The sequence below is a fragment of the Geospiza fortis genome, unplaced genomic scaffold, assembly GCF_000277835.1.
Source record: "Geospiza fortis unplaced genomic scaffold, GeoFor_1.0 scaffold353, whole genome shotgun sequence".
Classification (NCBI taxonomy): Eukaryota; Metazoa; Chordata; class Aves; order Passeriformes; family Thraupidae; genus Geospiza; species Geospiza fortis.
Window position 1 is genome coordinate 707,823 of NW_005054473.1, and position 11,223 is coordinate 719,045.

At 50.6% G+C, this 11,223-nt stretch overlaps 1 protein-coding gene across 5 annotated transcripts in view; it reads right to left on the minus strand.

Annotated features, from left to right (window-relative positions):
• Positions 1–3,608: 3,608 nt before the first annotated feature.
• The window catches only part of EPHB2 (EPH receptor B2), an 89,758-nt gene continuing 82,143 nt past the window's right edge, over positions 3,609–11,223 (minus strand). For 4 of the 5 annotated variants that reach the window (XM_031062910.1, XM_014309977.2, XM_031062909.1 and 1 more), the window contains 3 exons: positions 8,847–9,040; positions 7,899–8,054; positions 3,609–4,889 (listed from right to left, as the gene is read on the minus strand). In XM_031062910.1, the coding sequence (XP_030918770.1) occupies positions 4,781–4,889; positions 7,899–8,054; positions 8,847–9,040 (459 nt within the window). In that variant the 3' untranslated portion in view covers positions 3,609–4,780. The remainder of the gene's footprint in view (positions 4,890–7,898; positions 8,055–8,846; positions 9,041–11,223) is intronic. The other variant, XM_014309978.2, reaches the window with a different exon arrangement.

Below are 11,223 nucleotides of genomic sequence, written 5' to 3' on the forward strand. Positions count from 1 at the left end.
CACAGCCTGGGTGAGGATTCCTGGGAAAGAACCTTTCCTTCAACCCAGATTCCAAGAAGAGCTTCAGGGGGTGTGGGAAAAGCCCTGTAGTCCAGCCAGAGGCTGATGCTGCTGAAGGTCCCTCAGCTCAGCTCAGCTCAGGCCAGGAGGGAGCTGCTCTGGGTAGTGCTCATCAGCCAGTGCAGAGAGCAGGATCCTGGTCTGGGGAAGGGCTCACAGGAGCCAGCTCTCCCTGTGGGCTGATCTTGCAAGGCACAGCTCACAAGGATGAAGCTCTGCTGTGTCCCCAGGTCCTGCCCTGCACGTGGCTCTCCCTCACCATGAGCTGACCCTGCTGTACAACTGCAGTGGAGCCATGGGATGGATCCCAGCCCACCCTGGGATCAGAGCACTGAAGGAAGCCTGCAGCAGTGGGGAACCCTGAGACAGCCACGTTTATCTGGGGCACATGGAAGCCCCAACACGGGTTACTGTCCTTGGGAGCTGCTGCTCGGCAGTGAGGATGTTATGGAGAGGAGAAGCTCCTCAGCTGCTGAAAAGCACAAATCCCCACTAATTCATGAAAGGCAGTTCTGAGGGTTTACATGGGAGGAGAGCAGATCCTTTAGGGAGGGGATGTGCAGCTCACAGTGCCCTGTTTTGTGTCCCCACAGCCACTAGGACAAGTGACTCCTCATGGCACTGCTGTGTCTTACAGGACTGTTTTTCCTCTCTCCTTCACAGCCCTGGCTGTAACTCCAGCAAATGGGGTGGTGGCAACAGCTGGAAATGACCCACAAAGCATATTTTAACTTTTTACTGTCCACATATGCTTTGCTTCCTCTGCTCTGCCCTGTGATGCTCTGCAAGATTTGAACTTATCACTGTCCAACCAACTGAGCACTTCCAAGCTGCTCAGCATTCCCACTGAATGCCATCCACAGGCTGATCCTCAGAAGGAAATGGGAAGGGGAGAAGGGAAGGGCTGGGAGGTAGCTTGAAAGGTACAGGGGAAATGTGAAAATTGCAACAAGCTGCCTGAAAAATCTCCATGTGATGATTTTTGTTATGTACCCACACATGCACACATGCACATGCACAACAGCATTTCACAGTGTCAATGTTAGCAAGTGCCTTTTCCCCTTTTCCCCTTGGAACACGCCGAGTTTTCCATCAGACTCCCATTTGGTAGCAGTACATTGGAGACCCATGAAATAAATATGTCATTGTCACTCCAATGCCTCTGCCCTCACTGTGCAGCATGTGCCAGAGGCGTTTACAACCAAAGCACTTGACAGGAACTCGGCTCCTCGTGCTCCCAGGAGAGCTGAAGGATGCAGAAAACTGCAGTGTTTTCTGGACCATGCCTGTTTTAGCCCAGCTCTCCATTAGTCCTACACAGCCAAACACAGATGTCACAGCTGTGTCTGGTACAGACAGATGGGAAGGTGTTACTTTCAGTACCACCACCACCGTGTGATTTTTGGTCAGAAGAAGAGACAAGGATGTGCTTTCTCTGTCCTGCAGATGGCTGCCACAGCTCTGGGGCTGTGGCACTGGACCTGTCCTTCACAGTGGGCTGGGTCTGGCAGGTAGATGTGTCTGAAGCAGCCAGCAAGGAGATTCAGTGCATTGAGACAAAATGTCTCCAAATGAAAAGACCTGAAGTGCCTTCCAAGGCCTGGGTGGCTCTCTAGGGATGCTGCCTGGGCATTGCTCCTCCTTAGTGTCTGCAGGAATGTGGGGGTGGCAGAGAACAGTCAGGAATTGTCTGGGGAGGACAAGTGAGGGGCACCACGTGCTCCTTCCACATGGCTGCCCCACAGGAACCTGCTGGTGAGTTTTGTAGGCAGAGCTCTCCTGGCAGAGCTCCGGGGCACGAGGTCACTCCTGGCTGTGGCTGGACATTGGCACAGCACCATCCTGCCCCCACCCTGCACTGCCATCAGAGAGCTTCACAGGCCTTTGGGGCACAGGGACAACTGCTCCTTGTCAAAGCACAGCAGCCACAATGTGGGACAGACACCAGGGGAGGCTCCCACACCACACTGGGACTGGGCACACCTGGGAGCTCCTGGTTTCCCTGTGTGCCCTCTGCAAACACTTCCTGTGGTTTAGTCAACTCCAGTGATTTTTATGTCCTTTCAAAGCTGAGCCCATCACCTGACCAGGAGCAAGTGCCTTTTGGATGCAAAGGCATTCCAAGTATCCCTTTGGATACACAGGCAAACCAGGCTGGATTTGGGGCAGAGCTGCCCCTCCAGGTACCACCTGCACAGCCCATGCCTACAGCCACTGCCCCTCTCTCCACACCACTCTGTGCCACCTGCCAGCCATGCAGGGAGATGCTGGGGCTGTCCCAGGGGATGCCCTGTGGGCACTGAGCTCAGGACAGGAGCCTGGCACCCAGCACACATCTCCTGCCAGGTTCCCATCACTGCAGGCAAGCCCAGAGCTGCAAACCCAGGGCTGGGCTGGATGCAAACATAAACATAATACTGCACTAGAGATTTTGGATTAACAGGGGCTGGAGGGACAATTGAAAAGCCCCTGGGCTGGAGCACCTAACCCTGGGACAGGGCAAGAGCTCAGGAGAGAAGTCTCACTTGCAGGGACTGCTCTGATGCCACTTGCAGGGGCTTTGTTGTTGGATCTGCTCTGGCAGCAGAAAATGCTAGAAGCATTTCATTAAGGGCCTCGTATTTTACAAGCAGTCTGGGGAGATGATGTCTGGCCACAGAGGTCTAGACAGCTTGGGATTTTCATCCACAGCAGACATACTTCCTCTTGGATTCAGCTCCTGGAAAATAGAGCCAGGCAGCTCCCAGTGAACGTGCCTTCAACACTCACTGCTGCCAAAAACAAGAGGAGGAGCCCAGGAATGGCATGGCAATGGCAGCCAAGGGCTGTAAACACCAGTCCTGAGGCCATGCCCAGGAGATGGGTGGGAAAATGCCACATGTGGAATGCTTCAAAGGATGCAAGGTGGTGCTGGGCACAGAGAACAACCTGATTCTCATCTGCACCTCCCTGCGCTCAGCTGGTGGCATTCACACATCCCAAAGACCTGGTCAGTAACTAAAGAATTTTTTTCAGTTATTTACAAACCCACTGACTGATCATTCAGCTTCATCCACAGCATTTTGCCTCTGGAGAGTTGGGATTGGAGTTTTTGCTGTCCCGGGCTCTCTTTGACGTGAGGGGCTGAGCCTGAAGCTGCATCACCCAAGGAAGGGACAGGGTCCCCAAGGCACAGAGCCCACCTGCCCAGCCTGGAACCTGCAGGGACCCTTCCCCACCTGGAGATAACACAATCCCCTCTCCAAAATGCTGTGCCATGAGCTCCTCTGAGAGGACTGGGCTTGCCCTGCCTTTCCCATGCACCAATCCAACACCTTCCTCAGCAGCCAGACACTTCCAAAGGGCTCTGAAGCCATCTGTGGGTCATCATTTCCTCACAAAACCCCTCCACCCTCCCACATTTCCCTCCCAACCCCCCTGTGATGCTGTTCACCCCCAAGTTGAGCTGGTGGCCATTTCCCTTTGGCAAACACCTGGAACCTAAACAGCCACAAACATCTGTCGTGCCATGACCAATTGGAAAGAACAAATAAGCAAACGGGAGGAAATGTGCATATAAAAAACCTTTTTCTCCTGGCATATGGTCAATAAGATGCAATTTTTCCTTCCACAGGGAAGGGATTTAAGTTCTTGGATGATATGATGCTTGGAGATGTCATTTCTTTTTCATTAAAAAAACCAAACCCCCAACCAACCGAAAATTTCCAACCCCAAACTCACAAACTGATGTTAACAAAACAATGTAAAAGGACAAATCTCCCAACAATGACAACCGAAAAATAAAGGTACACGTCAGCATTTGTAATCAAAAACTACTACATACTGTACTTGGGAAGTCTTCTGGGAAAAGATCATTGGCATCTAGAAAGGATATCACTAAAGTCTTGAGCAATGATATGTACGAGACACGATGCCATTGGAGGGTGGATGGACGGACCCTTAGGAAACTGTCACTCACAAAACTGTTCCATGACAAGAGAAAATAAGAGATGTAAAAAGGATTGGTTTTCCCCATCCCCACCCCCCCAGGCGTTACAGATTCCTTCTCATTTGTCGGAAACAGCCTCCTCTAGTCTTAGTTTATTTGTTGTGGTTTTGTTTTTTTTTTTAAAAAAAAAAGTCTTCAGCTTTTGAAGGAGTCCATCAGTTTCTGAGATGCACTTGGTTTCACAGCACCAAAGAGCTTCAGCTCTCCCCCTCTGATCTGCTCGCAGGGGCTCTGGGGAAGGGCCTGGCTCACAGCATTCCCAGAGCCCACGGGAGGAAGAGATGTGCTTCTCGTGGCCTTTCCTTGCATTCCTCTTCCTGGAGAAGTCCCACTGCTCCAGAGGTGCCTGGGTCCAGCTGCAGCAGCCTTGTGCAAGAGGAAACATGAAGCTGCTCTTTTCTCTTCCTTTGGAGACTCCCATTGGTCTTGGAGCCCTTTTCAAGAATGCAATTGCTTTATTATTATTTAAAAATATTTTGTAGTTTGTTTGTTTTTTGTTTTTTTTTTCAAAATAGTTGTCTTTTTTTTTGTTCCCTTTTTCCATTGCTTAAATTCTAGAAGCTCTTGGCAACTTCTCATTGTTGAGGACAGGGTGTTCCCTCCTGCTGCCATGATCCTCACAGCAGCTGCCTGTCTCTGGTCCATGCAGAACACTCAGGAACTGGAGCTTGGACATACAGGGGCAAAGGGGAGCAGGGCCTCAAGGAGGAGGAGTGGGAGGACAGGCAGCTATCAAACCTCCACAGACTGGATTTGGTTCATCTGTGCTCTCATCACCTGGATACTGTTCAGAATTTTCTTCTGGTGTCCTGCTAAAGTGACCCCGACTCGCAGAATGTCCCTTTGGGAGGAAAGGAAACAAAAACAAATATCAGGAGGTATTTTCTCAAAGCAGAACAAGATCACAGATGGTATTTAAAATTATCTTTAAGGTCCCTTTCAACCCAAACCATTCTGGGATTCTGTGATTCTATGATTCCCTGATTCTATGAGTCCATGAGAATGGTATTTAGAGAGCTGAAGTATCCACAGATTTCTTTCATGAATGAAACAAACAGATGCAAACCCTGTGAAACCTTTACTCTTTCACTTTTTCCTGCTTATTGTCCCATCTTTGCACTTTCTACCTACCTGCAGCACCCTCAGAGTCCTGAACCTCAACAGAGAGTGTGAAACAAAATGCCACAGGCTCTGCTCTCTGCTTGTGAGTCAATTTGTCTTAAATTTTTTACCCATCTACTGCTTTGGATTTTGGATTTTCTTTCATTTTGTGACACAACAACCCATTTTTCCTACCCCTGGAGACACAGGACAGGGATGTGCTGCCCCTCCTCAGTGCAGATCTGACCCCCATATGCAGACGATGCTTTTCTTGATGCTTTTCCTTTGAGCTGATAAGACCATGAAGTGATCAATTTTTGCACTTATCCTTTTGTTAAATCATGGTGATCTCATTTTGGGCAGCTTCTATTTTTTATAGATTTAGACATCTGAGAGAAATCAAAGTCATGCCGAGAGCAGGAGCGTGGCACTAAATTGGTCCTGTCTGTGTCTCCAGCTGAGTTTGCTCTCATCTCCCCCTTGGCAAATAAACCTCAGTCATGAAATCTTCAGATCTTCCTCTTCCCATCAGGGGATGGGAGGCCACGCGACCCAAACCTGACTTGAAGGAATTCCAGGTGCCTTTTGTCCTCGAGTGTTAGGAACAGATGTTTAAGGGGAAGAGTGGCAAAATCTTTGCCATGTTTAGAGTGGAGGTTATTGGGCAAAGCAGGGTAAAGGAGAGCTCCAAAGGGTGGAAAAAATTCTTCACTTGTGTCTGTAAACAGAGTAAGACTGTAGCTCTGCACAACCCAGTGATTCCAAGCCTTCTACCCTGATCATTAAATATTTGATTGGATATTGGGAAGGAATTCTTTGCTCAGAGGGTGGTGAGGCCCTGGCTCAGGTTCCCAGAGAAGCTGTGGCTGGCCCTTCCCTGGAAGTGTCCAAGGCCGGGCTGGATGGGGTTTGGAGCAAGCTGGGACAGTGGAAAGTGTCTTAAAGCTTTAAGGTCCCTTCCAACTCAAATGGTTCTGTGACTCTTGAAAGATAACTGGGTGTCCCAGGTGTCCCAGCCTGCAGAAAAACCAGTGAGAATCCTTTCCAGCAGGTCAGTGTTGAGACCATGTGGATTTGGGGAACTCAGTCAGCTTTCAGGAAACACTCACACTTTGCTGGCTCTCCAAATTTGGATAAACCAGCAGCTCCACTGACATTCCTATCAGCTTCTGCAATGGCCACTGAACATCAGGGAGTGGTGTCAAGTCCTGTTACCCCACAATTTTCCAAGGAAAAAGGACTGTCCTCTCTATTGTACATTCAGCCAAGCAGGTGAGGAATGTGGAATGGAAGTCTGCCAAAACTAGTGGGACATAGCTGAGGATGCCCTTAGAATTGTGGTGAAGGCTCTTGGAGAGGACTTGAAGGATGTGGTAAGGGACTGGGAGAACTGGCATTTAAGGGACTCTGAGGATGTCTGTGAAAGAACAGCCAGCATTAGCTGGATTGTCTGCATCCTGCCTGCTGTCAGATATTGCAAAGAGCAGAACCCAGGCAGGGGTGGGTTGTGGTCTGATACCTCTCTTTGATCAAAGTTCTTCCCTACTCTTCAGATTTTTGTGGACTCTCTCTCATTCTGTTGTATAAACCCAGGCAATACTGTGACAAAATCATCCCCAGGGCCTTGGGATTGCACCACAGATGTCCCAAAACAGTCAGAACTGCCATGGGAACTTCCCAGCAGCAAATAAAAAGCCAGAGAAAGTCACAGTGGCTGTTTGAGTGAATGGATTCTGACTCACTGGTAGATTTAAGCATCTGGATTTAAGCACAAATCCAAAACCCTCCCTGGCTGCCAGGCTCAGAGACATTGCAGCCCTTACAGATGGGTATAATGCTTGGGGGTTTCTAGGGATACCTGCAGCCAGCCACAAATCTTTCAGCAGAGGCATCAAAGTCTCAGCCAGCTGCAAGGGATTTCAAAACCCTCCAGAAGTGGGATTTCAGCTGCCTGATTTCTCTGAAGAACTTGCTATGGATCAGGTGCTGATTGTCACTTGTCAATTGTCACTGCAGGATATTTTTGTAGATGCAGGACATTTTTAGTGGATGCAGCACAAACTTGAAACCACCTCCCACAAGGGGATCTTATTGAGGTGTGTGAGGAGATGTGGCAGGGGCTGGAGCCAGGCTCTGCTCCATGTGGCAGAGCAACAGGAGGAGAGGCAATGGGAAGAAATGAATGCCCAGAAAGATCCACTAGAACATGAGGAAGAACTTCTTTACTGTGGGGGTGAAATAGACTTCCCAGAGAGGGTGTGAAATCTCTTTCCACAGATGTAATCCTGAGTGAGGAGCTCTAGAAGCTGAGCAGGAAGGTTGGACTGGATGATCTCCAGTGGTCCCTTTCAACTGTAACCACACTGTGATTCTACCTTTCTTAGGCAGAACTTTGCACCACGCTTGTCTCCATCAATACATCAGCCATCCAAGAGGAGTGCAGAGTTCAGAAGTGCTCTGGAGAATTGTCTGATGCCAGCCTGAAATCTCAGTTTGTCCCATGAAGGAGTCTGGACACCCTTGGCAGGGGTGTTCATTTTCAGAGTGGTAGTGGGGAGAGGGATTCTGCAGGTGCAGAGTGACAGACACATGGTCTGGAGACTGAATAGATTAGAAGTGGCTCCACAAAGCAACAATTCTATAAAAGTAAAACTACATCATATGAAAATAAAATCTAATTCAATACTAATTGTTGCAAAATTGCTGGGACTTTTCCTTGTGCTTTGGGACTCAAAGCCTGGGCACTTACTCTACAGTCATCTGAGATACTACATCAAAGGTGGTGAAACCAGCACTGGCAAAGCTCTCCTTGTACTGGCTCATCTTGATGGCATCCAGCCATTCATCCACAGTGTTGAAGCTGGTGTAATCCGGGATTGTGCGGTCAAGGAGGGGAAGGTTCATCCTGAAACACAGAAACGGGCAGTGACAGACCAAGAGCTGCAAGCACAACTGTTCCAGCACCCCCCAGCAGCTGAGGCACAGCATCAGCATCATTCACAGTGCAGACACTGCCCTGTAGTGTGGGATTCCACCCAGAAATCACTGTTCTGACAGGGAAGCCCCTCTGGATCAGTTCCTGCACGAGAGGCAGGAGCCATCAGAGATGATGGGGTGCAACTTTAAATCCTGGCTACTCACGGGGAGAAAGCTCATTCCTGTATAGGGGCAGTGCTTCCCACAAGCTGCTGCAACCCACCCAGCCCAGGGAAACTCCACATTGCCTCAGGGGCTTTATCTACCCCCAGTGCAGTGGGACTGGAATTCCAGAACAATCCCACCACCACAGCATCCCTATGTACATGAAACCAAGGTGCTCCTCTATGTACAGAGTGCACTGTCCAAGTGCCTGTGCTCACCAGAGCTACCCAAGGAGAGGAACCTTGACATCTGTATCCCTGTTCTGTGGATGCCCCAAGCCTGGAAGTGTCCAAGGCCAGCTTGGATGGGGCTTGCAGCAACCTGGGATAGTGGAAGCTGAGCCTGCCCATGGCAGGGGTTGAATGAGATGATCTTAAGGTCTCTTCCACCCCAAACTGTGATTCTATGATCTTTTAATGCTCTCCCTATAAAGGATCAAACACAGGCAAGCTCTAAAGTAGCTCCTGAGAGGTGCAGGGATGGTGCCACCAGGACCCAGAGGACACCAGACCTGTTCAGAGGAGCCAAGGGTCAAGAGGAGGACAGAGACACATACCCAGAGGAGAGAGGTGCCATGGCTTTCAGGCTGTTCGGATTTCGGATCATTTTATCCAAGGTGTTGACAATTTGCCCAAATTTGGGCCTGTGGTTCCGATCCTTCTGCCAACAGTCAAGCATGAGCTGGTGAAGGGCATTTGGGCAGTCCATGGGTGGTGGCAGCCGATAGTCCTGCTCAATGGCATTTATCACCTGCAGGAAGAGACAGAGGCATCAGTACAGCTGTGATAAAACCTATTTAACTCATAATGTGCCTTTTCTTGGATCCTGAGGGTGACTGACATGACTGATCCTGCAGCCCGTACTCACTGCTGCCTTCCCATCTTGTCCCCACCTCACACTGTAACTTCCAGCCCTCAGCAAGGTGTGAGGTGTGCTGGGAGGTGCCACCAGCTTTGCTCAGCCATCCAGCCTGGGGGGCTGATTGTCAGGAGCAGTGTCCTGATCTGGGAAAAAAAGCACCCCTGTTGCCCTGACAGGATGTGTGATCCCACAGCTGCAGGCAGGGGAGTCAGAGATGGGATCATGCTTTCCTTGGACATAGCACAACAGCTTGCTGGGAAAACATCTCCATCCAAAGAAGGGGGGTGAGTTACAGACAGGGAGCCTGTCCCTGTGTTTTCCAGCCCCCAGTGGTGTTTTGTGCTCCTGACACAAACCAGCTCGTCCAGGTGACAGGGTTGTGCCAGGCGTGGGTGGCTCAGTCAGCAGAAACAGCTGGATCTTTCTGCAGGCCTGTGCAAGTGCAAAACAGCATGGGGAGGACTCAGACCCTAGTCAGCAGAGCCAGGCCCAGGAGAACTTGGTTGCAGTGTGCACAAAAGAGCTGCAGCACACCTTGCCAAAGCCACACTGCACCTCCAGTGCATCCAAAAAGGCTTTGGTCAATCCTTACTGCTTTGGTCATTCCTCACTCCACACGATCTGGGGAAATGTCTGGTCTTGCAATGTCCACAAGGGCTGGAGCAAGGACTGGAGGATCTTCTGGAATGGAACAAGGGCTGAAGAATCTTCTTCAAGGGGAACTCCACCTCCCTGCCACTCTGCACCTGCAGCCCTTAATCCTCTCCTGAGTGACAAACGAGGATGAAGCTGCTCCACTTCTTCCAGGAACATCTGTTCCTCTGACAGGGGCATGTACAGGCAGGATTCTCCTGCCTCCTTGGCCACACACAGCATGGGCACTGCAGGATGAGCAGAAGGAGCCTTGAACACCAGAGATGGGCTCGTGCATGGCAACAAAATCCAGAAGTAAGGACAAAAACCAGAGCTGAGGATACTGCAGAAATCAGGAGCAGATCTCAAGATGACAAAGTCTCCTTGGGAATGATGGACAAGGGAAGGAAGAGTGCCAGAACCTCCCTCAGGGATCCTGAGGAAGAACCTCCATGTCTCTGGCTATTCTCACCATGGGATCAAGGCTGCCATGGCTTTGTCCAGCCATGTCTTGCACAATTCCAAAGACAGAGATCTTCCTGGTGGGATTGCCTAGGGCTGTGCCCCCATCCTGGGGAAGTCTAGACATACTTGTGGTGGAGGACATATTGTTGAGTAGGGAGACTACACAGAGAAAATTAAGGATACTGGGAATGGGAATGGGAGAGAAGCAGGGAAGAGCTGGTGGCTGATGCATGCCAAACAATCCAGCCTGTGAGACGGGCATCTGGCAGGGCTTGAGATGGTCTGTGGCTCCAGGCACAGAATGGACTGGGAGGTGCTGCAGACACTGCCATGGTGCTGGGCAGGCTGACCTGAGACACGGGGCTGGCACTGCTGCTGCCAAAATTTGCCAGACAGAAGAGCCCTCCCCCAGTTCTGCTGCCCTGGCTGGACATGGGGGTGGCCCCATGGGGCCTGTGAAGGTCTGACCAGAGGTAACTCCTCTACAAATGACTGACAGGAGGGTGGAGCTGGGGAGTGCTGGTCTCTTCTTCCAGGTAACAACTAGCAGAACTAGAGTAAATGGCCTCAAGTTGTACCAGAGAAAGTCTGGATTGGACTGTAGGGAAAGCGTTGTCAAGCATTTGAACAGGCTGTGCAGGGAAATGGAGTCACCATCCCTGGAAGGCTTCAAAAGGTGTGTGGATGTGGCACTTGGGGACATGTTTAGGGTGAACACAGCTACATTGATGGTTGGACCCAATGATCTCAGAGCCTCTTCCAGCCTCAAGGATTTCATGGCTACTTTGTGCAGCTCAGGGAACCTCCCAAGGGGTGCTGAGCCCCAGCCCAGCTCCCTGGGTTCAGGTCTGCCCCGGCCAGTGCCAGGGGAGGCACAGGGTGGGCACCAGCTCCACACAAACACCAAGCACTCCTCTCTGTTCCCAGCGAGTCCTGCTGCCATCAGCCACATACACAGGCAGCCCCCCCCCGCT